Source organism: Sus scrofa, chromosome X (assembly GCF_000003025.6).
Source record: "Sus scrofa isolate TJ Tabasco breed Duroc chromosome X, Sscrofa11.1, whole genome shotgun sequence".
Taxonomy (NCBI): Eukaryota; Metazoa; Chordata; class Mammalia; order Artiodactyla; family Suidae; genus Sus; species Sus scrofa.
The window spans coordinates 33,654,432-33,679,809 of NC_010461.5; the positions used below are offsets into that span (position 1 = coordinate 33,654,432).

At 45.4% G+C, this 25,378-nt stretch overlaps 1 protein-coding gene across 1 annotated transcript; it reads left to right on the forward strand.

Annotated features, from left to right (window-relative positions):
- On the forward strand, positions 225 to 23,915 carry GP91-PHOX (NADPH oxidase heavy chain subunit). The gene is given in 11 exon segments (NM_214043.2): positions 225 to 304; positions 3,145 to 3,290; positions 6,252 to 6,442; positions 10,139 to 10,268; positions 12,630 to 12,722; positions 16,197 to 16,450; positions 17,449 to 17,531; positions 17,534 to 17,610; positions 18,768 to 18,914; positions 22,048 to 22,172; positions 23,692 to 23,915. Coding segments are annotated over 11 exon segments (1,404 nt in total). The 5' UTR covers positions 225 to 273; the 3' UTR covers positions 23,819 to 23,915.

Sequence of the window (25,378 nt, forward strand, 5' to 3'; positions counted from 1 at the left end):
AACATTGGTTAAACCAGCCATGCCACTTATTAGCTGTTCCACCTTGGGAAGATGATTACATCTACTTGAGCCTCAGTTTTCTCATCTATCGAATGGGTAGAATGACGCGTTTTTAGGGTGGTTGTAAGAATTAAATGAGACAGTATATGTCTAATGCCCAGCGCAGAGAAAACCTTTTTGTTGACAATTATGCTTTCCTTCTTTTCCCTCTAATCAAAGTGCTGCTCAACAAGAATTCGAAGACAGCTGGACAGGAACCTCACCTTTCATAAAATGGTGGCGTGGATGATTGCACTTCACACTAGTAAGTTCATTAAGATATTTGAGATTGCAAAGAAAACTTGGAACCAGAGTGTTCCCTCTATATTATTAGATACTTTGCAAAAGAAGAGATCAGGGGTTCCCGTTGTGGCTCAGCAGGTTAAGAAACCAACTAATGTCCATGAGAACGTGGGTTCGATCCCTGGCCTCCCTCAGTGGGCTAAGGACCTGGCGTTGCCCTGAGCTGTGGTGTAGGTCACAGACACAGCTCGGATCTGGTGTTGCTGTGGCTCTGGTGCAGGCCAGCGGCTGCCGCTTTGACTCGACCCCTAGCCTGGGCACTTACCTATGCTGCCGGTGTGGCCGTTAAAACTAACAACCATAAATTAAATTAAATAAGAGATGAGCCTTTAACAGGTAGATTTACTAGGGGGTAATTGGATACGTTGTATTTTTTGAATGACCTCTGTTAAAAAATATGCCAGCCCCATGTCAGGAAGTATTCATTCAAGTCTTAAACCCTTTCTTCCTTGGGCGCTTCTGATAAAACTCCAGTGTGTTCACCCTTTTCCACCCTTTTTAATATCAAAATTGTTTGTTAGTCCACATATAATAGCTTTTATTCATTCATTTTTTAAAAATATTTTATTGAACATGTAGATTCATGGATTTCTTGCAGTAGCCCTACAAGGGACATAGCCTACAAGCTGAGAATCTCTTAAGACAGCCTTATCACCATAACACTTTCTTTCTTATTATAGGTCATATATACATAAATACATATGTATTTATATATACACACATAATTATATGCATATAATAGTATTCATGTATTTATAGGTATTATATATTTTGTGTTATTATTATAATTATTAAGGTGGTGGCGTTGGTGTAACATGGGACCCTTACCCAAATTCCACTAATTCACTTGATAAATAATTGATGTGGAGTGCCCGCTGTGGCACAACAGGATCAGTGGCATCTTGGGAGGCTGGGTTGCAGGTTCAATTCCCAGCCGGCATGGTGGGTTGAGGATCCAGCGCTGCCGCAGCTGCAGCTTGGGTCACAATTGCAGCTGGGATCTGAGCCCTGGCCCAGGAACTCCCTATGCTGCAGGGTGGCCAAAAAAAGAAAAATAAATACATAATTGCTGTGTCAAGACAATAGGCATGCATGCATGCCCAGTGATGAACAGAAAAGACTTTTACTACACCTAAAGGAGTTTGCCCCTAACCTGAGTAAAATTAGCTTAGATGACAGGCATGCAGCTGGGTTTCTCAGCTCTTACTAGTAGATCATGGAGGTTTTCTGAGCTGTGGCAAACGAAATGCTTCAAAAGTGAAACACATGAGGGAGTTCCTGTTGTGGCTCAGTGGACACGAACCCAACTACTAGTATCCATGAGGTTGCGGGTTCAATCCCTGGCCCCGCTCAGCGGGTTAAGGATCCGACATTGCCATGAGCTGCAGTGTAGGTCGCAGAAGCGGCTCTGATCCCACGTTGCTGCGGCTGTGGTGTAGGCCGGCAGCTGTGGCTCTGAATCGACCCCTAGCCTGGGAACGTCCATATGCTGCAGGTGCGGCCCTAAAAAGCCAAAAAAAAAAAAAAAGGGGGAAATGTATGATAACTCTTGTTAGAAAGCAATGTAGTGTACAAGCATAGAGCACAGATTTGTGTGCCCATCTGCTTGGATCTGATTCTGAACTCTGCTCCTTCCTAGCCTGGCGACCTTAGATAAGATTTCGAAGCAAAAGATGCCCCAGGTTCCTCGTCTGTAAGATGAGATCATAATAATAGTACTTATATCATTGGATCAATGTAAGGATTAAGTAATTATAAAACACTTTTAACAGTGCTTGGCGTCTATTAAGTCCTACATGGCTTCTTGTTAAACAAAGAACACAATTTTTAAGAAGAGCTTCATTCTTTTAAGCCCATGATTTGCACCTGTTCAATAAAATCTTGTCATCTCTGGAGTTCCCTTGTGGCTCAGTGGGTTAAGGATCTGGTGTTCTCCACAAGGAGTTCCCTTATGGCTCAGTGGGTTAAGGAGCTGGTGTTAGTTTGCTACTGTGGTATGGGTTCCATCCCTGACCTTGGAACTTCCACATGCCATGGGTACAGGCAAAAAATAATTTTTTTGCCATGTCTCTCTGCAATAATGCCAGAGCCAGGTGAGTAGGCCAGCCAAAGGAATACATTATTTGAGAATCTCCTTGTTTGAGCACAGATATATCAGTGGGAGACAGAGAAACGAGCATATCTAAATATCCTCAGGGACCAAGGTTATTTTGTAGAATCTTTAGAACTTGGTTAGGTCTTTATTTTATTTATTTATTTATTTATTTGTCTTTTTGCCTTTTCTAGGGCCGCTCCCACAGCATAGGGAGGTTCCCAGGCTAGGGGTCGAATCGGAGCTGTAGCCATCGGCCTACGCCACAGCCACAGCCACGCGGGATCCGAGCCGCGTCTGCAACCTACACCACAGCTCACGGCAATGCTGGATCCTTAACCCACTGAGCGAGGGCAGGGATCGAACCTGCACCTCACGGTTCCTGGTCGGATTCGTCAACCACTGCGCCACGACGGGACCTCCAGGTCTTTGGAATCCTGTAGTTCCACACCTTCGTTTTACCAATGAGGAAATCAAGACCAATGAGGTTAAGTGATTCACCTCGGATCACACCACTAGACAGTAGCTCACCCAGGAGAACTGCCTTGCCTCTGGGATCCTGAAGATTCAGTTCCTATTTATCCGAGTCCTGGGCCATTCTTATGTCTCTGTGTAACTCATCACGGAGTCAGGGGCTGTAGCCAGGAAATTAAAACATTAAATTGTGCGCACCTTTCACCCTCTTTGTTTCTCTTCTCTGCCCTCTTTAGCGATTCACACCATTGCCCATCTGTTTAATGTGGAATGGTGTGTGAACGCCCGAGTCAACAATTCTGACCCGTACTCAATAGCACTCTCTGACATAGGAGATAAGCCTAATGAAACCTACCTCAATTTCGTTCGACAGAGAATCAAGGTAAGCCTCTCCTTTCCTGATGCGGATGTTTTCTAGGCCCTTAAAACTGAGGATTCGAGTTCAATGACTGAAGACTTCTCCTCGGTCAGAGCAATAACCATGCAAAAGTTGACTCTCAGAGGGACGGGTCTGTAGGTTCTGTGGGCACAGAGCATAAATCTCCCACACTCCGGATCCCATACGTGGAGGGTCACGAAATGCTTTCTAGTTTTTTAAACTCTCCTGTAAACTGTGTATACGTGGGGCCTGGAGGACCCGGGCCTTACGCTGACGATGGCCAACAGTCAAAGAAAGCCAGGAACAGAGTCTGATCAAACCAAGTTGGGTTTATTACTTAGTACAGCAAAGAGACCTCACGCCCAGCGGAAATCTGGGGCATTCCAGGAGGGCGCCGAGAAAGGCTTGTTGTGAGACTTGAGTTCGAGGATTTGGGAGGGGTTTCAGGAAGCAAGCATTTGCTCTGGATCAGGTATGGTCCGGAATTGGAGATCGTTCCAGCCTTGTGTATCTGAATGAGTTTTTTCTACGAGGCGGAAGAATGGCTCAATCTGTCATCGGTCAGGAAGCGGCGGGCACACATGTTTTTGTTTTGACTCAGACGAGATTTCGGAGTGGTCTTGATTGTGTCTCACTCCATCCCAGTCACAGAATGACCTTGTCTGAGGTTGGTGTTCCATGAAATTATTTAAGTGAAATAGGGACATCCCCCCCCCAGCCCCCGCAACTGAGTTGTTAGTGCAGACCTATCCCCAGCCAACACCTGTCAGTGCTGCTTTCCTCTTTCTTGCCTGTGACACGAGGGTGGCCTAGGTCTGCTCATTGCTCCAGGAGCAACCATGTGGCGTTTCCCCAGGGAAGAGCTTCTTCCCTTCCAGCAGTTGCTGAAGCTTTCCACACTCAGAGGGAGAAGCTCTAAATTATCTTCATGTGCCCAAGGGCTTGCAAGCATCACCGAATCACATCACTATACCCCAAATTCCAAACACATTTCCGTGTCTGTTTAGAAGAGATTATAAGAAAAGTCCTTTAATTTTGCAGAAATAATTATTCTCAGGCAGATATAAAATATTTGCCTGTGAGTTCCCACTGTGGCATAATGGGATGGGTGGAGTCTCTGCAATGTCAGGACAAGGGTTCCATCCCTGACCCGGCGCAATGGGTTAAAGATCTGGTGTTGCTGCAGCTATGGCTAAGTTACACTGCAGCTGAATCTGATCCCTGGCCCAGGAACTGCATAGGCCGTGGGAAGGTCATAAAAAATTTTTTTTTTTTTTTGCCTGGTCTATTTAGGGACAGAATTAGGCAGCATCAAACAAAATAGAAATTCTTTTGCTGTTTTTTGTTTGTTTGTTTTTTGTCTTTTTGCCTTTTCTAGGGCCGCTCCCGCGGCATGTGGAGGTTCCCAGCTAGGGGTTAATGGAGCTGTAGCCCTGGCCTACTCCAGAGCCAGAGCAACGCGGGATCCGAGCCGCATCTGCGCCTACACCACAGCTCACGGCAACGCCAGCTCCTTAACCCACGGAGCAAGGCAGGGATCGAACCTCATGGTTCCTAGTCAGATTCATTAACCACTGCGCCACGACGGGAACTCCTCCCCAGCAGCTCTTAACCAATAACTGATGGGTGCTGGCCGCAAAAGCCCAGCTTCCTCGCCTTGAGTCAAGATCAGCTCTTTTTTTTTTTTTTTTTTTTTATTATAGTTGATTTACAGTGTTCTGTCAATTTCTCTTGTACAGCAGAGTGACCCAGTCACACATACACATACCTTCTTTGTCTCACCTTATCCTCCATCACGTTCCATCACAAGTGACTAGACATAGTTCCCTGTGCTCTGCAGCAGGATCTCAGTGCTTATCCACCCCAAAGGCAATCGTTAGCATCTACGAACCCCAAACCCCCAGACCATCCCACTCCCTCCCTCTCCACCTCGGCAAGCACAAGTCTGTTCTCTATGTCCATGAGTTTGTTTCTTTTCTGTAGAGAGGTTCATTTGTGCCGTATATTAGATTCCACGTAGAAGTGATATCAGAGGGTGTTTGTCTTTCTCTCTCTGACTTACTTCACTTAGTGTGAAAGTCTCTGGTTCCATCCATGTTGCTGCAAACGGCAAGGATCCATTCTTGGGATGTAATTTACTCTCCACAGTTCCCTTGAAGCATCAGGCTGAAGATTTGGCCTGAGATCATCCTGGGACTTGACTTCTTCCTCTTTCCTGTCCTATTAACCACTCCCTTACCAGTTGCTTCTGGAGTGCATTCTTTCTAAATCACTTACCCATGACACCTCATGGCAGCTTCTGCTCTGGAAGAACTCAGCTTAAAATGTTAGCTTGCCCTTGGGGAAGGGGAGGGAGTGGAATGGACTGGGAGTTTGGGTTAGTAGATGCAAACTATTACATTTAGGATGGGTAGACAGCAAGGCCCTGCTGTATAGCACAGGGAACTATATTCAGTCTCTTGTGATGGAACATGATGGAAGATAATATGAGAAAAATTAAATATATATACCTGTATAAACCTGGGTCCCTTTGCTATACAGCAGAAACTGGCACATTATAAATCAACCAACCCCACTTTAATGAAAACAAATTTTTAAAAAGATGTTAGCATGCCCCGAATACATTTACAAACTAAGCACTGTGGCATTTTCCAAATCCACGGAGAAAGAGCCTCAGACCCTTTTAGGATCTAGAGTTGACACATTTCTTTATTTGATCCTCGCTTGGAGCTCTCTCTGTGCATCAGCTGACATTGCCTAGGATGCCTCAGTCACGTAAGACTTTTTTAAATTTAGAAATATCTATCCCACGTCTGTGTCACTCTGTCGGGGGGTGGTTGGGATGATCTAAAGGGGGAGGGAACATACCTATTGCCCTGGACACCGGCAACTTTATAAATAGGTGGTCCTGCATTTAAGAGCCTACAAATAATGTGTGTGTGTGTGCGCGTGTGTATTTCACAGAATCCTGAAGGAGGCCTGTACGTGGCTGTGACTCGGCTGGCAGGCATCACAGGCGTCGTCATCACGCTGTGTCTCATATTAATTATCACCTCCTCCACCAAGACCATCCGGAGGTCTTACTTCGAGGTGTTCTGGTACACACACCATCTCTTTGTGATCTTCTTCATTGGCCTTGCCATCCATGGAGCCGAGTGAGTATTTAAACTCCAAGGCCAAGTGCTTTGTGTCCCTCAGTTTCCAGGGGTGATGCTCTGTTCGAGGCCCAGGGACCTCCTTGTCTTGGCATGCTCGGCCTGTCTGCTGAGGGCATGGGAGGGGAAAAGAGAAGGTACTTGGCTAGAAACCACTCAGCACCACTTTATTTTCTGGTACCCGACTGATAGCTGCTATTCACATAGTGCCGTCGTTTGTAGCCAGCTTAAAAAATACAGCGAAGTATTGAAGAGCTTTGCAAGAATATATAAAACATGCGGAGAGTGCTGGTAGGGCCTCTGTTGTCTGCAGCGATGTTTCCTGTGGCTTAATCCCTAGTAAATGAGACAAACTCCCAAACCAGAGAGTTAATGATCAGCTGGGGGGAAGGGTTAACTGTCGTTCAGTGAGTTTTGATTCAAGCCACCCATTCATTGATTGCCTCCTGTGTATGAGAGCCGAGCTCGGGCACTGTGGGGAATGCTAGAAAGAGAGATGCAGGTTTATTGCCTTTCAGCATCCTAATATCCTAAAAGGAAGAGCTGGCTTCTGCTGAGCATTTGTTACAGACCTGAAAAGTTTCTTTTAAGCTCCAAAAGATAGAGATGCTCCTATGACCCCCATCTCTTAGGGGAAATTGTTGACAAGGAAACAGACTGAAAAAAGGTCGAGTACGTAGCCAAACCACCCATGCATCGGTGACTTGGCTGGGATTGGAGCCCAGAGGGGCTAAGGCAAGCTCTGATACATGCTGTCATAGAGACGCACGGTGCCTGGATGTGTGGTTGAGGGAGTTTGCCTTATTGGGCCTCCCCTTTAATACCAGGCTTCCTTTTTCTACTGTTTCACACGAGCTGATTCTCCCACGTACAGGCTAAAGCAGGCCTGGGAAGTTCCCCGGTGGGTATGGGGCCCCAAATAACTAAGGGTGGAGGAAGTAGGTGTTCAGGGTTCAGTGACTCTGCTCTGAGTCAAGTCTGCCTGCAGGTGGCCAAGACCTAACTGCAAAAAGGGGAAGGGTGGGGAGAGGCAGCCTGTGGCAAGTCCCCCTGGGCATTCTTGATCAACTTGCTGACCCAGAGCCCCAGTCCTCTCTTTCTAAGTGCAGAAAAGTCTGTGTCAACAAAGCCTGTCTTAACTCTCTGAAGGCATTTGAGTGTCTTTCAATGGCACTTGGTCATCATCCAACGGTTTGGGAGGATCCTAGAGGGAAAAAAATATGTGGTGTTTGTCTTTCTCTTTCTCTTACTTCACTTAGTATGATCATCTCTAGTTGCGTCCATGTTGCTGCAAATGACATTATTTCATTCTTTTTTATGGCTGAGTAGTATTCCACTGTGTCTATGTACCACATCTTCTTAGTGCATTCATCTATTGATGGATATTTAGGTTGTTTCCCTGTCTTAACTATTGTGGATTGGCACAACATTGTACTTTACAACTCGACTTTAATTTTCAAAAAAAATGGAATCTCTTCCCCTCTCTAGCTTAGTAATTCCACCTATTTACATTTGTATAGTTTCCTAGATGAGTGTCTTTTCCTCTGGAGCAGGCAGTGGAGATAGATGTACCCTGTTCTCCATCTGAGGAGAACCTGCTGCTTACATTGGTTGGCTGATCGCTCTAGCCTGATGGCTAGGGAGCAGCTGAACTGGGATTAAAACCCAAGTTTTTTTGACTTCTGGTCCTGGCATTGAGAAGAGAAGGAGAAAATCTGATTTTTTTTTTTAAATCACTTATTCCCCATTTCAACCTGAGCAGTGAGAACTTAAACAGTTGCTGCAAGTGCAGCCCTAAGCCGGGGTGGGGGGGTGGGGGGAAGAACTTTAATAGTTATCATTTGTTGAACCATTACTTTGAATCTGGCGGTTTATATACATCATGCCAATTGATTGCTAAAATAAACTTTTAAGGAGGTACTTAGACCTCATCTATAGCTGAAGAAAGTAAGGCTCCAAAAAAGTTAAATAACTTGCCCAAGGCCACCAAATTGGCAAGAGGTCGACTTGGGATGTGAAGCAAGGCTGTTGGCTTTTGCATCCAGAATCGTTTTTGCCAAATCATTCTGCTTCTAGTTACCCAGTCTCTCTAAGCCTCAGTGTCCTCATATGTAAATTGAGAGCACGAATACTCACACTGCAGGCTCCTTATGAGAATTCACTGAGCTGATTCGTGCACAGTGCCTTTCCCCACAGGCAACTCGATCCATGAAAATTCTCTTCCCCACGACCTAGGGGGAGAAAGTGATGATTAATGGCCTTGAATTAAACAGTCTCGGAACATACCAATCGGCACAATGAATTTTAGGTTCCCCCAAACAAACTTCTACAAAGGGCCTTCTGTGTCTCTTCTTATATATTCTAAAGACTTTGCCAGTTATGTTCCTTGAGATCAGGGACGTGACTCTCTCATCTCTGTGCCTCCCTCCTTCTGTTCCCACTCAATCTGCGTGGTCTTTTTTTCTTTTCTTTTCTTTCTTTCTTTCTTTTCTTTTTTTTTTCTAGATGCAGGAATTTCTATTTTAAAAGAGGGCCTGGTCTATGGTCAGCAGCACAGCTGCCTCTCTGCAATACGGCGTTTTCCTGGGTCACTGTTTTCCCCTCAATCTGCACGGTCTTATGTTTTAGTGGCAGCTCAATTAATTTTTATTGAATTGAAGCGAAGGGGCTCTGAGCACTGCAAGGGACACACCGTGAGTGTTGGTGTCTATGAGAATGGCATAATCTCCACAAAGTCAAAGTCATCTCAAGTGGATCTCAACCTTTTGGGTTAATGTAGACAATTTCGAAGAACAGATAAAGGATTTGGGCTAAGCCTCAGGGTACTGTGTATGGTTGGATACTAGTCAACCATATATGTTGTGTACTAGTCAAGGTTGCTTGGCCAAGGGGAGTGAAACTGGCCCACACTCTGCTGGGCAAGCTCTTTGCCTGTAGGACTGTCCTCAAACAGCGGGCATTTTGTTCTAAGTTGCATGAAGACACTGTATGGGCCCAGCAGTCTATTAGATTTGCAGTTTTTCTGTTTTTGTTTATTTGCTTATAAATGAAAGTAATACTTGAAACAGAAGCACAAACGTTCCCTTTAAAGAAAACATGTATTGATGCTCCAACACTTACCCTGTGTAATGGGACACATAAATGTCCTTTGTGCCACTGTACATTTTTGTTTTCTGTTGCTGAAGATCATGCATTTTCTTTACCTGCTCTAATCAATTCGGAGGGGGCAATAAGATAGTCCTTTTTTTTTTTTTTTTCTTTTTACAGCCACACCCGCGGCATAAGGAGGTTCCCAGGCTAGGGGTCAAATCCGAGCTGCAGCTGCCGCCCCCACCACAGCACAGCCACGCTAGATCCAAGTTGCATCTGTGACCTACGCTGCAGCCCACGGCAACACCGGATCCTCAACCCACTGAGCAGGGCCGGGGATCAAACCTGCAACCTCATAGAGACAATGTCGGGTCCTTAACCTGCTGAGCCACAATAGGAACTGCAATAATATATTACTTTTTTTCTTTTTTAAAAAGAAATGTATTATAACTGATTTACAATGTTCTTTCAACTTTGGGTGTACATTAGTTTTAAGTGAAAAGTACGGGACCTATATTAGAACACTAAAAATATGTCCAGAAGCTCAAAAACCTAAGCACTTAATCTCTTGTTTCTAAATAGTCTGAACTTCTATTTCTTCCTCAGGCGAATTGTACGTAGGCAGACCCCAAAGAGTTTGTTGGTCCACGATCCAAAGGCATGTGCTCAAAACATCTCACAATGGGGAAAAATAAAGGACTGCCCGATCCCGGAGTTCGCAGGGAACCCTCCTATGGTATGTACGATGCATTGTTGCTGCTATAGCTTCGTTACCAATCATCTTCCAACTGCGTCTAAGAAATACATACAGATGTTGCAGAGGTGTCTATTATGAATGCAGGAACGCAGGATGTTCTGGGTATCCAGTGTTTTTCTGCTCTGCTTATTGCATAGAATTGCTTCTGGAAAAGTAAGCTTTACATTAGTCTGTTATGAACATCCTGATGGAAACTTGGAGAAGTATTGTTTTGGGGTTTTTTTCCAATGCTTTGGGGTTGAGACGTTCCATCTCTTCGCTTCTGGATGCGAGGACCACAGGGATGCCAGTTAATGATTTTCTGAGGGACTCCAGCCTGAGCTGAGCTGGAGAGCTTGCAAAGCTCAGGTAATGCTTTACAAGGAGCCAGCGAGCCTCTTCAGATACCAGGAAGTCAGACTTTCTATTCAGCTTTCAGAGCCAGGAAGGACATTTGTGAGGTGGCATGTGAGGTTGCCGCTAGGTGTCAGCGGTCCTGTCGACGAGGCATAAAGGAGGCTGGAGAGCCAAGTTCATGCCACACTCTGGCTTCTGCATGGCAGAGCCGGAGTGTGGCAAGGATGACCGAGGGAAACGATGCTGAAATATTTACCTTTCGTCGAGAGCTCTGAAGAGCTCCGTTGCGTTTCTTCTCAGCATCTCTTTTCCATTGGCAAAGATAGACTTTGTCGGTGGTCATGCTAGCCAGTGGTGTAAAGCTAAGCACAAATCACCATTTGTTCGGGGCTTCTGAACAGGATTCTTCTTTTCCCCTTCAACACAGTCTACTATAAAGCAAATGTCCCAGCTCGTTTTCTCCTTCCCTTTTTTTCCTACCCTCCCAATATAGAAGTACTTTTCCTCTAGAAACAGCACACTGTCTGGGTACTTAGCATCTTGAAGCATCCTTGCTCACTAATGAAAGCAGCCAGACACATGCGTGAACTGCCCCGCTACCTGCAGACACCCCGAAGAAGGAGTCAAAGGAACTGTATTGCAGGTCCTCTTATGAGTGAGGAAGGCACAGTTCCTTGCAGACAGCTGCAGTCACAGTGCTACTGCCTTCATAGGCCCTACCTCAGGGGAGCTCCTGGGTTTCTGGACATATCAGAGGCAGTGTCCGAAACCTGGCTCCCTTCGATGGGTGGCACCCAGGAAATAGATGGATATGCTAGACTCTTTTAAAAACCTGGCCCGTGAAAATGAAGGCCAGTAGCAAAGCATCTATGACTTCTGGGCAGATATCTTTTTTTTGGGGGGGGGGTCTATAAAACCTCCCAGGCCAGGATTGAACCCACACCACAGCAACGATCTGAGCCACTACAGTGACAACACCAGATCCTTAACCCGCTGAGTCTCAAGGAACTCCTGGGCAGATATTCTTCAACTTTGGCTTGAGATAGGGATATTGGGTGCTCTCAACGTCCAACGAGTTTCTTAAAAAGGTAATAGAGGAGTTCCCTGGTTGTGCAGCAGGTTAAGGAGTCAGTATTGTCACTGCTGTGGCTCCAGTTGCTGCTGTAGTATGGGTTCAATCCCTGGCCATGGAACTTTTGTATGCCTTGGGTGCAGCCAACAAAAAAGTAATTGAAAGATCATATGTGAGACTCTGTGATTTTTTTTTCCCTTCTTGGAATCCATTCTGGAATGTCATATTTTAGAGGCTATTGCCTTCTACAATTCTTTGCTCCTTCACATATTCAACTAGGAACCCAACTGACTATTTGGTCCAAATGTTATTGCATAGCGGTAATGCCACAGGGTAATTCCAGTGTTTGGAAACACTGCAGATTCTGACAGGAGGGGACTCTAGAGAGATCTGAAAATCTCTGGCTCTGTCCCTGTGCAGCAAGTGCATTGCGTGGCTCCTCGAACTTGCCAGGATATTAGAGAAACAGCTACATTCTTGCATGAAATTTCTCAGCTTGCAAAAAATTGAGCTTTGACTACGTGACTGAGTGAAAGGAATGGCACCGTTGCATTAAAACTATGATGTTGTTGAAATGCTCTCCTTTAGAGAAATGATAATTCCGAAACCAACCTTACTCTGCTATAGGGTTATTGCAACTCCTGTTGCAACAATAGAAGGAAATCCCATTCTCGTGGGCAGTTCCTCTTGGGAAAGTTTCATACTGGAGATACAGTTCCCCAATGTGGCCAAGGAGAATGTTCATTTTTACTGGCTCCAAAATTTGTTTTCACTTTAGATATTCTCATGCATTCCTTTATAGAAGAAATTTGCTAATGTACTCCAACATATTCAAACCAACCAACAACGGTTAACTTGACTTCTAAAGTGTTTTGTTCCCATGAATCGTTGACTCACTACCACCCTTAACACATCCTTGCTTCTGATTACAGACTTGGAAATGGATCGTGGGTCCCATGTTCCTGTATCTGTGTGAGAGGCTGGTGCGGTTTTGGCGATCTCAGCAGAAGGTGGTCATTACCAAGGTATTGGCTGGTTTAGGAATTGCTAATACTATCTGACCATATCATGGACAAGTCTTCGCAAGTTCTCTATATCATTGTCAGAGTTCTCTTTTACTCGGTTTCTTTTGATTAATCTTAGGGCAGAGAGATGACCTATGGTTTGTTTCCAGGTACGTAGCTTGATATTCTAATGGTTGGGCCTTTTAATTGGGGAAACTAGAAGTTAACTTTTTCTGTTGAAAAGTGAACCCAAGTGTTTTGTGTAATTGCATGTGTGTGTGTGTGTGTGTGTGTGTGTGTGTGTGTGCAGAGGGGAGGGGCATAGCGTGATGATGTGATTACTTAAGAGTGGAGAGGCAAAAGAAGTGAGTTCCAAAGGGCATGCATTCAGCTTTAAAATATTTAGATGCCAAAAGAACCAGGGGACTAAGGAGTGCCCTGGTGGCCTAGTAGGCTAAGGATCTGGCATTGTCATTGCTGTGACCCAGGTCACGGCTGTGGCCTGGGTTTCATCCCTGGCCCAGGAACTTCCATATGCCATGGGTGCAGGCAAAAAAGAAAAAGAAAAAAACCGGGAAACCAAGGGCAGGTTGATGGAGATGGTTTCCCAGGTTCTCTTTGTCGCCTTTGCTGTGCTTTGTGTGTAATCACAGAATGTCAGAGCTAATGTACCCGAAGTTTCAAGCAAGCTAATAACTAAACTGCATTTAGAATTGAGTCTACTTGGAGTTCCTATCGTGGCTCAGCGGAAACGGAACCATGAGGTTGGGGGTTCAATTCCTGGCCTTGCTTGGTGGGTTAAGGATCCGGTGTTGCCATGAGCTGGGGTGTAGGTCACAGATGTGGCTCAGATCTGGCGTTGCTGTCGCTGTCGCTGTGGCTGTGGCCAGCAGCTACAGCTCCGATTCAACCTCTGGCCTGAGAACCTCCATATGCTGCGGGTGCGGCCCTAGAAAAAGACCAAAAAAAAAAAAAAAAAAAAAAAGAATTGAGTCTACTAATTTAAAATATATAGTGATTTTTCCCTCTCACATCTATGCTGCTTCTTATCACTAAATAAATACATATCTAACGAAATAAATCGAAATGGAATCGCCTTGTTGTAGTTTCAGGAAACACCTGACAAGACTATTTTTATCAAATAAAATTGAATTCCATTCAATTCAGTTCAAAAAAACATTGACCAAAACTTTCCACGGGTTGTTTTTGCAAAACACATAAATTCTCCTTATGGACCCCCCTAGCTCTTCTTTCTTGATCTCATAGTAAGTTAGTCCAGCTGGCGTTGGGAATCTTGAAATTTAGGAAACCACGACAGTTCTCCTTTTATGATATTTACACTGTACTGTGCGAAAAAGCCCACAGATCAGCAAAAAGAGCCACCACAAAATTTCCCTTACTAGTCCAGAACTAACTAACCAGACACGTATATTTCCAGCACTAACTAACCAGACAGGTCTATTTCTTAAGCATATTTCTAAGGCAAACTTGTTTTCCTATAAGAAAATTGATATTCATTTTCTTCTCATGTAAACACCCATAAGAACCAAGGTACCACCCAGGAGTGTTCCAGGGACAGCACTGCCGCTAGAGCATTTTATTCCCTTCTATCGCATTTTTGCCTGTGGTAACAAAATCGCGGCATGGTAAAAAGCCATTTTCACCACACAAAACTGCAGCAAGATCGACATAGTTTTCATTTCCAAAAACTTTTATTTTCTGTTTTCAAAATGAATTTTGCAACGCCTCATTTCAGGCATGAACGGCTGTTTCTTATAGCCTTGTCGTATAAGTTATATTGAAATCACAAGTTTTGAAAAGAAACTCATGCACTTGGAGAACAGACTAATGGTTGCCAAGGGGGAGGGAGGGGGAGGGACTGGGAGCTTGGGGTGAGTCGATGCAAACTATTGCATTTGGGGTGGAGAAGCAATGAGATCCTGCTGGACAGCCCAGGGAACTATATCTAGTCACTTGTGATGGCACAGGATGGAGGATAAGGTGAGACAAAGAATGTCTGTGTGTGTGTGTGTGTGTGTGTGTGACTGGGTCACTTTGCAGTACAGTAGAAATTGACAGCACTATAAACCAGCTATCATGGAAAAAATAAAAATCCTTAAAAGTAATAAAAATACATTAATTTAAAAAAATACATCACAAGCTTTGGAACTGTTAGGTCATTTTTATTAAAAGTAGACCCCATTCCTTACTCCCCCTCTCAGGAAAGGAAGAGCCCAGCAGGAGCTCAATATTAGGAAGCTGCTCTTTCATTTCTAGGGATTTTCTTTCTTTGCGTTGATGTCCCTTCATGGGTCCTCAGTTGTACTTATAAAGTCCTCCTAGGATCTCAGGAATCATCAGAGACGGTGTATCGCTTTCCGTATTAGAATGAAAGCATTTTGTTGTGTTCTGTCTTTTAAAACATGATGTATCAGGTCACCACCAGTTAATGGACATTGAGACGGTTTCCTTTTTTTTTTTTTTTTTTTGCTATTGTGAGCATTCCTGTCTGTGGAGAATGAGGATGACAAGGGGTGGGTGGGGCCTGGCTTTGGGAGAGATGGCTGGGGTCTTCCCCAGGTTGGGAGAAATGTAGGAACAAGGCATGGAATCAGGCAGGTTCCAGATATGACTCGGGAAGGACAGGCCAGCATTTTAGGCTTAGATTGGGGTCTCCTGCCCAACTCTTTTTTTGGTTTTTGGTGTTTTGTTTTTTTTGTCTTTTCAGGGCCACACCCACGGCATATGGAGGTTCCCAGGCTAGGGGTCGAATCAGAGCTTCAGCTGCCGGCCTACACCACAGCCCCAGCCGCGCGGGATCCGAGCCACATCTGTGACCTACACTGCAGCTCATGGCAATGCCGGATCCTTAACCTGCTGAGCGGGGCCAGGGATCGAACCCGCAACTTCATGGATGCTAGGAACTCCTGCTTCTGTCCAACTCTTAAGGATCTAGGTCATCTTCTGAGGAGATGGCAGGCTGAGCAGGAAACCATCTCTTCTTCCAGTTTCTAGCAAGTGCCTTCACTTCTCAGAGAAAGCAATCACAATAGGTTGGATTCCCTGGCAAAGACTCTGAGACAGAGACCTGCCTGCAGAGGGTTTGTCGGGGCGTGTTCTCAGGAGATGAGCATGTAAAAGAAAAGAAAGGCAGGAGTGGGGGAAGGGAATGGCTGACCGGGGACGTGGTTGCACCTGCAGCCTCGGCTGACCCTACAGGAAGTGCCGGAGCTGGGATGGCCCTGGGAGTTGTCCCAAGGTAAGGAGACGGGCTGGGCCTTTGTTTCCCCCCATCATTCATTGTCAGCCATGGGATTGTCACCCACAACTAAGGGCACTTCCCAGTGAGAGACATTTGCCACAGGAGCTGCAGTGTTGGCCCTGAAGAAGGGGCCTGGGTTGGCGCATCTTAGCTCAGCCTTTTATCCATATGGACGCTGAAAAGACAAGTATTGGGGGGAAATGTCATTTCCAGAGACATGTTTTGTTCCGTAGGTGGTCACTCATCCTTTCAAAACCATCGAGCTACAGATGAAGAAGAAGGGATTCAGGATGGAGGTGGGACAATACATTTTCGTCAAGTGTCCCGCAGTGTCCAAGCTGGAGTGGCACCCTTTCACCCTGACCTCTGCCCCTGAGGAAGACTTCTTTAGCATCCATATCCGCATTGTTGGCGACTGGACAGAGGGACTGTTCAAAGCCTGTGGCTGTGATAAGCAGGAGTTTCAAGATGCCTGGAAACTACCTAAGTGAGTACGGAGCACCCGTTACAAAGGGCATGCGTTCAGGAAGAGTGTCACTACGTAGCTTCGCTTCTCACGTCTCTCACTCGGTATCATCTCCTGAGTCTGACAAACCCACAGGGTTGGGAGGTCCCTGGTGGCTCAGCAGGTTGGGGATCTGGCCTTGTCACTACAGCTGCTTGGGTCGCTGCTGGGACACAGGTTTGATCCCTGGCCCAGGAGCTTTTGTATGCCTTGGGCGCAGCCAAAAATCAAAATCAAAATCAAGCCGACACACGGTTGACAAATATAGGTGGCTATGTTGGTGTTCCCCATTTTCTAAATCTTAGGTGATATATAAAATATTTGAATCAAATATTAATAATGGATGTTCCCCAATCCCTTTAAAGCTGTAAGGGGCTAAGCCAAGGGTATATTCCCTTTCAGTCAAAGGTATACTTCAAATGTAATTGGTGTATGTTATTTGAGGGTGAATTGCCATGTATTACGCACTTGGCTTTTTCCCACATACCTAACGTGGTATCAGGCACTTTAGTAGGTGCAGAAGAAAAGCTTGTGGAAAAACTCACTGCATAGACAAATGCAAAGTGGAGATAGTCAATGTATAAGATATTGGGATGTAGAAAATTCTCCCTTTAATGTGCAATGTAAGCAGGCATTTCAAGTGTGAGCTGCCCTGGCAAGAGACACAGACGGGTGTGTGTGGTGTGTGTGTGGTGTGTGTGTAGTGCATGAACTGGGGTGGGGATGTGAAGAAAGAAAAAAAAACAAAAAACCCTGAGCTTCACCAAGTGTTTTCAAGTAGCTGCAAATTCCCATTCTTTCTTCCAACCCTGAGAGTCACACTGACTTGGTTACTGGAAAGCTGTTTCACAGCAGACAGTGCCTCATACATTGTCCCAGTGTGAAGTGACACATGGCACGCCCCCGGGGATCCGGTGTGCCCCATCCTACCCTGAGGAGCCAGAGACTCCTGTAACCATCTCCTCCCCGCTTCCCTCCAGGATCGCTGTGGACGGGCCCTTCGGCACCGCCAGTGAAGACGTGTTCAGTTACGAGGTGGTCATGTTAGTGGGAGCAGGGATCGGGTCACGCCCTTCGCCTCCATTCTCAAGTCGGTCTGGTACAAGTATTGCAATAATGCCACCAATCTGAGGCTCAAAAAGGTAGGTTCTTTCATTTTTTTGTCACCTGTGAGTTTGGTTTCTATAAAGGACGTCTTTAATAAAGCTCAAGCCATACTAATAACTCCAGAGGCAACCTCGCGTCGGTACCTCGAGCTTCCCCTGACTTCTCATGCTCCCCTTCTGCTCCTTTCGATGTGGAGAAGGTGTGGGGAGAAGGACGTTTTCCCCCTCGGAGCTCAGGAAGGTCCAGCAGCAGCGGGCAGAAGTCGCCCTGTGGCAGCCGTGGCCCTTCTAGATCCCCTGGGTCTTGCTGGAAGGAGGGCCAGCAGCAGCCAGGGATTCTGGAAGAACAGAACAGACCCAGAGGGAACGGGGTGGGCTCATGTCTCCTCCTTCAGCTCTGGCTTCGGAGAGCAAGGTGGTCATTTACTGCCCTGCTGTGCCAAGGCCAGAGCAGGTCCCTGAGGCTCGTTTGGCCCATGTCCAGAGCTTTCGGGAAACCTGTGTTTCTAGGCATTCTCCGAAGGAGGGAGACGTGGGCGGCAGAGGGGATAGAAATCCGTATGTCAGCACGGATGGGTCTTTATTTAAATATAATCTGCCTGACGTGTAGATCTAGAGCAGGAACGCGCAGCTCCCAGCGGGGAGAGGCAGGACAGGGTAGGGCGTTCAGAGACACAACGACCGTGTATTAAATAGATCAACTACAGGGATATAATGTATCACATGGGGAATATAGGCAATATTTTATAATAACGTTACATGGAATATAACTTTTAAAATTCCAAATCCCTATATTATACACCTATAACATATCATACACCGACTATACTTTAATTAAAGATAAAAATTGGACTTCCTGTCATGGCTCAGTAGGATAAGAATCCGGCTAGTATCATGAGGTTGCGGGTTCAATCCCTGGCCTCGCTCAGTGGGTTAGAGATCCAGCATTGCTGTGAGCTGTGGTGTGGGTCACAGATGCGGCTTGGATCCCGAGTTGCTGTGGCTGTGGTGTAGGCTGGCGGCTCCAGCTCTGATTGGACCCCTAGCCTGGGAACCTCCATATGCCACAGGTATAGCCCTAAGAAGACTAAATATATAAATACACACACACGCACACACACACCACACACACACACATATATATACATTTAGAAAATAAACATAATGGGCTGCATGGTCTATCCATCTCTCAGATCTACTTCTACTGGCTGTGCCGGGACACACATGCCTTCGAGTGGTTTGCCGACCTGCTGCAGCTGCTGGAGACCCAGATGCAGGAGAGGAACAACGCCGGCTTCCTCAGCTACAACATCTACCTCACTGGCTGGGATGAGTCACAGGTGAGGACACGATCCCAAACCCCAGGTCCCTCCCATGGTGCCCAGGGCGGACCACCTTCCCCTTGGTTGTGGAGTTGATGGATTCGGGTGATGCAGCCCATTCGCTCTCACTCGATATCCCCATGTGTTCAGATTCTTGAGACCAGATTCAGAGTTGGGTCTGTAGGACCAATCAAAGCTAAGGAGCCTACAAGGACATAAAAGTCATGCCTTTGACCTTGTTAGAGCAATGCCCCCACCGGGGGTCTCGAATCTGGTGGACAAGATGATCCGCAGGGTTATGGGAAGAAAATAAATGTAACATTAGCTTTCTCTCGCTCTCTCACTCTCTCTCTATATATGTATATATATATTCCTTTATATGTTCATGCATGTTTATAATATACATAATACATTTAAGGAGTCATAGTTATTAAGCACACGTTTGTGAAAGTTGTATTCTTAGTGTTTATACCGATTATCTAGTTAAATCCTCACAACCACCTGATCAAGTAGCTATTATTATTATTATTATCCACATTTTACAGATGGGGAAGCCAAGGCCCAGAACAGGTTGCGTCATTTGTCCAAAGACCCTGAGTTCTAAATAATCCAGAACCTGCCCTCTTAGCCACTCCCAGTAGTTCGTGATTACCATTTGTAAACACATCAATGGATATCTAATAGAGTGATACAGGCGTGTAGCTATGTATGCGTGTCTATGTGTGTGGCATATATATGTATGTGTGTATATATGGGTACACGTATATGTTCATATACTCTCTCCCTCCTGAGACATTTACCAATGAAAATATCCTACCACTCACAAGACAGCCCCCCACAACAAAGACTTCTCTGGCCCCAAATGTCAAAAGTGATGAGACTGAGGAACTCGGAAACAAGCTAGCCATTCCTAGGGGGTAACATCTTTCTAAATAAGCAAACATTAAGGACTTAGCCTGGAAACAGCATAAGCTGCCCCCCTGAGTGAGGAGCTGAGGCAGGCATCTCTGCCTTCTTATGGCCATTGTCTCGGGCTGGCCATCCAGACATTGGCTCCTCACCTGAGACATTGTTCACATGGACCTTGGACCTATGCCAAGTGACTTCTTCTCATTTGCGTTTTGGCATATTGTTTATCATAGATTCTCCAAGTCTTAGGAAAGTCTTGTTGCAAACGTAGATCCAGGAACCCATGACCATGAAAATTGCTGCTCTAGAAAAAGTGGTTTGAAGATGCCACTTCTGCTATTTAAAAACAAAACAATGCCACTTCTGCTATTTAAAAACAAAAGACTGCAATAGCTAAGACATGGAAGCCACCTAAATGTCCATCGACAGAGGAGTGGATAAAGAAGATGCTCTACGTATATACTGGAATATTACTCACCATAGAAAGGAATTAAATTATACCATTTGCAGCAACATGGATGGACCTAGAGATTATCATACCCACAGACTCACAGATTTCAAAATCAAACTGCGGGAAGGGAAACTTAAGAAAGTGGAAAGCTAGCAGGGAGGGATACATAAGGACTTTGGAATTAACATATACACACAACTATATATAAAATAGATAAACTGGAGTTCCCTTTGTGGTGCAGCGGAAACGAATCCGCCTCGTGACCATGAGGGTGTGGGTTCAATCCCTGGCCTCACTCAGGGAGTTAAGGATCTGGCGTTGCTGTGAGCTGTCGTGTAGACAGGTGGCTACAGCTCCGATTCGATCCCTAGCCTGGGAACCTCCTCATGCCACGGGTGTGGCCCTAAAAAGCGGGAAAAGAAAAAGATAAACTGCAAGGACCTACTATACAGCACAGGGAACTCTACCCAATGTTCTGTAATAACCTGTGTGGGAAAGGAATCTGAGAAAGAATGAATATATATATGCGTGTGTGTGTGTGTGTGTGTGTGTGTGTGTGTGTATAACTGATTCACTTTGCTGTACATCTGAAACTAATACAACATTGTAAGTCAACTATAGACCGATAACATTTTTAAATAAATAAATAAAAACAACAGTAAAATGCGATAAAAATGAAACCCAGGGAATGTGTAATACATAAGTTACATTGCAGTTTTGTATTTTCAAAAGCGAAAGGCAGTTTTTCCCATGGGAAATTTCTTTGCCTTGACAAATACTTCTTTTGCTTTGCGAAACTTTGTCCCCACAAGATGATTAAACCAGGGTAACCACCCTTCTTCATCTCCTCCATCCCCCTCATCCATCCCCTGTCCAGTAAATTGAAAACCTGATCTATGGACTTGCCACTGTGGTGCAGTGGGTTAAGGATCTGGCATTGTCTCTGCAGCAGCTCGGGCTGGTGCCAAGGCACAGATTCACAGGTTTGATCCCCAGCCCAGTGCAGGGGTTAAGGATCTGGTGTTGCTGCAGCTGTGGTGTAGGTTGCAGCTGCAGCTCGGATTTGATGCCTGGCCTGGGAATTTCCCTATACCATGGGCATGCCCCCCAAAATATTTTTAATTTTTAAGTAAATTGACTTAACCATTTTTATTAAAAAATACTTGTTCAAACTGAGGCCCCCTAGAACGGTAACAGAAAACAACATGTGACTCTGTATATACACGCGGACACACACACACACACACACACACATACACACAAGAGCTCTAGGCTTGGTTTGATGGTTCGTTCCATTACCAAAATATGAATGCATTTTAGTCTATGATTGTTTTAATTCTTAGCCATTCTCCCAGAGGAGCAGGAGTGTATTAGTGTGAGGACAGAATGTCAGATGTACCACAGAGACAAAAACAGTGAGGTGGAGAATTTAAATCCTACCCATACTTCAGATGCTGCCACCCTGAAACCCTCCCGTGTCCTCCTCCCCCGCCCCCTCCTTTGTTCTCAGAGAGATGTTTGCACCTCCTCCCTGGCACTGATGGCATCCTGATCTACAAATAGAATTGCCCACATTTCTGCTTTGAGGTCTCCCCTTCTGGACTGTAAATTGCTTGAGAACCAGTTTATTCAGCGTTGTGGACCTTCTGGCTTCCAGCTCGGTGCCTTGCCCCAAATGTAGACAGTTAGAATGGGTAGTCGGCTCCTGGCTTGTGAGATACGTAAGGGTGTCTCTGTGTGTTTATATAGCAGGTCTTTTTTTTTTTTCTGAATTCATGTCTTTGCCTGCAGGCCAATCACTTTGCCGTGCACCATGATGAGGAGAAAGATGTGATCACAGGCCTGAAGCAAAAGACCTTGTACGGACGGCCCAACTGGGATAACGAGTTCAAGACCATTGCGAGTCAACACCCCACGTAAGGGGCTCCTCCACCAAGGAGTTCTTGAGGCTCATGGTCTACAGAAAGCAGCACCTCCCAAACATGGCTGGATTTGTATATTCCGGAAACTAAAATACCTAGACTACTATACTCGCGCCCATAGAAAGTTCTAGATATCTCTGACTTTAAGAGGGAGTCTTTAAATTACCTAAAATTGACTAGAGCATTCCAAAGACTCCCAGGCCCCGCCTCACACTTTCTGAACCCTGCTTCTCTCAAGCAGACCCGTAATTCAGTTCTTTTCCTTCCTCTCCTAAATTTCACTCATGTATCTGCTTCTATGAATTCAATATGCTTTGCATTTATTACTAAGGAGACACTATCTCCACTTTCATTTATAGCTTTTGGATCCTAGTCATAAGTTGCCAGATAGCCCAGGTCCTTCCTGCCCTCACAAAGGTTTGGCCATCAGGAAACTTTGAGGGGATCTGCTGTCTTCCTAGAACACATGATAAACCCAAGAAAACACTGTAAATATATTCTTTAGGCCATTGCTTCTTACACTTTAATGAACATATGAATCACTTCAGGGACTCTCTTAAAAATGCAGATGCTGGGAGTTCCCTGGTGGCTCAGAGGGTTAAGGATCTGGTGTTGTTGCTGCTGTGGCTCAGGTCTCTGCTGTGGCATGGGTTTGATCTCTGGCCCAGGGGCTTCTGCCTGCCATGGGCACGGCCAAGAAAAAATAAAATAAAAACTAAATTTAAACAACTAACTCAATAAATGCAGATGCTGTTTTAGTACATGAGGGTTGGGACCAAGAATCTGCCTTCTTTAAAAGCTCACACCGAGGCTATGGTCTGGTACCGCAGCTAGAGGACCAAGGCTTTCAAGTCTCAAACACTGAGGGATGAAGCCACACCAGGCTGTTGGCTGAGTTGGTGTACCTAACACAGGCTTGTGCCTGATTTTTTTTTTCTTTTTTTTTTTTTCTTTTCCCAGGCTAGGGGTCAAATCGAAGCTGCAGCTACCTGCCTGCATCACAGCCACAGCAATGCCAGATCCGAGCCACACCTGAGACCTACACCCCAGCTCACGGCAATGCTGGATCCTTGGTCCACTGAGCGAGGCTAAGGATCGAGCCCATGTCCTCAGGGAGCCTAGTCGGGTTTGTTACCACTGAGCCACGACGGGAACTCCCTTGTGCCTGATTTTAAGATGCGGGCGTGTTTGGGATCAGAGCCCTGAAGGGAAGTAGCCCCGGGCTCACAAACTCACCACCATTTTCTCTGTGGTAGAAGTTCCCACACGCCCTGCCCGAATGTCATTTTCTCAAAGAGGTCAGCTGCCTTTTCAAACATCCGGCTGCCCCCATAAACAGGACCTAGCCACCCTCCTGCTGGGTGATCTGAACTCTGTCATTTGTGGGAAGGCCAAGGAGCAGAGGAGACGCTGTCCTGAGACCTAAAATCGATAGGAAATCCTCTCTATGTGCTTTGTAATTGATCCCATCCCAATGTCTGAAAGTTGTCTTTTTTCTTTTTCTTTCCCAAAGTACCAGAATAGGAGTTTTCCTCTGCGGACCGGAAGCCTTGGCTGAAACCCTCAATAAGCAGTGCATCTCCAACTCCGACTCCAGCCCGAGGGGAGTGCATTTCATTTTCAATAAGGAAAACTTCTAACCGGTCTCATCCACGAGGAAATAAATGTGGGTCGTACTGCCAAATGCCCAGATAATGCCAGTTGATAATAGAAGTTCCTTCCTTAAAAAAAAAAAAAGAAAAAAGAGAGAGAGAGAGAGAAACTTTCCTGTTTTCCCTGAAATGAATGTCAGATTGTTCGATAGTGGTCCTTTGCATTTGTATGGGGCTTTATGGTTTTCAGAGCAGTTTTATAAACATTTTTTTTTCATTTTTTTTTCCCTCACTATAATGCCAGAGAAAGGCAGGGCAGAGATTCTCAGACTCAGTTTTTAGGATAAGAAAAAAAGTGGGGGCTCAAATTGATGATGTAATTTCCCTAAGATTCCCCATACAGCAGCCTAACTGGGTCAGAGACTCCTACGAAAGAATATTCGACTGACTGGCAGGAATGTATGTTCCAGCTTTTGCACTGGTGCTTTGCAGAGTGCATGATCAATGAAAGTTTGCTGAATGAATGAATGAAAAGACATATAGAACCACGCCAAGCCTGTGGGGCATTCACTGAAAGCCTTCAGCAGAATTACCTGAAGGAAATCACTTCTGATGTTCTTTAGACCAAAGGACCCTGATTCTTTTGAGGGTAAAGAAAAGGCTAAGGCTGGTGACCAGTAGGTTGTTGGGGAGGGACCCTCATATTCTTATTTGAAGCAGGCAGGAAAGGGAGATGGAGGCAGAGAACTGAACTCCGGTTGTAACTCTGGCTGACTCCTCTAGCAAACTGATGTATTGTCTGAAAGGGTCTCCTCCAGCCAGCACTTGGGAAATTGAAATTAAGAACTGTGACAAATATGTCTGTTATGCCCATCTGCTTTAAATAGCATTCACCCTTTGTTTTACTTCAATACACATGCAAAATGGACCTTACTGGAGTTCCCTGGTGGATTAAGGTTCAGGTTCAGGTTTAGGCGTCGTCACTCTGTGGTGTGGGCTCAATCCCCGGACTGGGACTTCCACCTGCTGTGGGTGCGGACAACACCACCAAAAGATATTATTGGTATAACCAAAGTTTTATTGTTCTAGCATCATCATGATCATGATGAAATTTACATTCCAGAAACTAAAATCCCTAGCTGGCTGTGTAGATATTAAATTCGTACCTGATAGAAGGTTCTGGACATCTGTGAGTTTGAGAGTCACTAAATCATTGTTAGTGTGGCCAGAGTTCTTTTTTTCCCCTCAGAACTGCTCCTATTTCTGGGAACTAAAATCAGCTTTATTTGTTACATCCTCTGGGGGCCACAAATATTTAGAACATTCGCTTTGATATGAGGAAGAAAGAGAAGGGGGCGGGGGAGAGGCAGAAGATGGTGTTGGGAGGAAAGGGGAGGGAAGGGGAAAAGAGAATAGATGGAAAGTGAGAGAAAGCAAAAAAAAAAAAAGAGGCAAAAAGAAACGATAGGTGGCGGGGCGGGGGGGGGTGGGGTCTCGCACTGGTCACTTGCTACCCCAGACTTCTTCAAGTCTTGTACGCATGGAATGTAATTCCAAGAGCTATGTACATACTCATTTTATTTTGGTTATTATGGTACGGAATCTGAA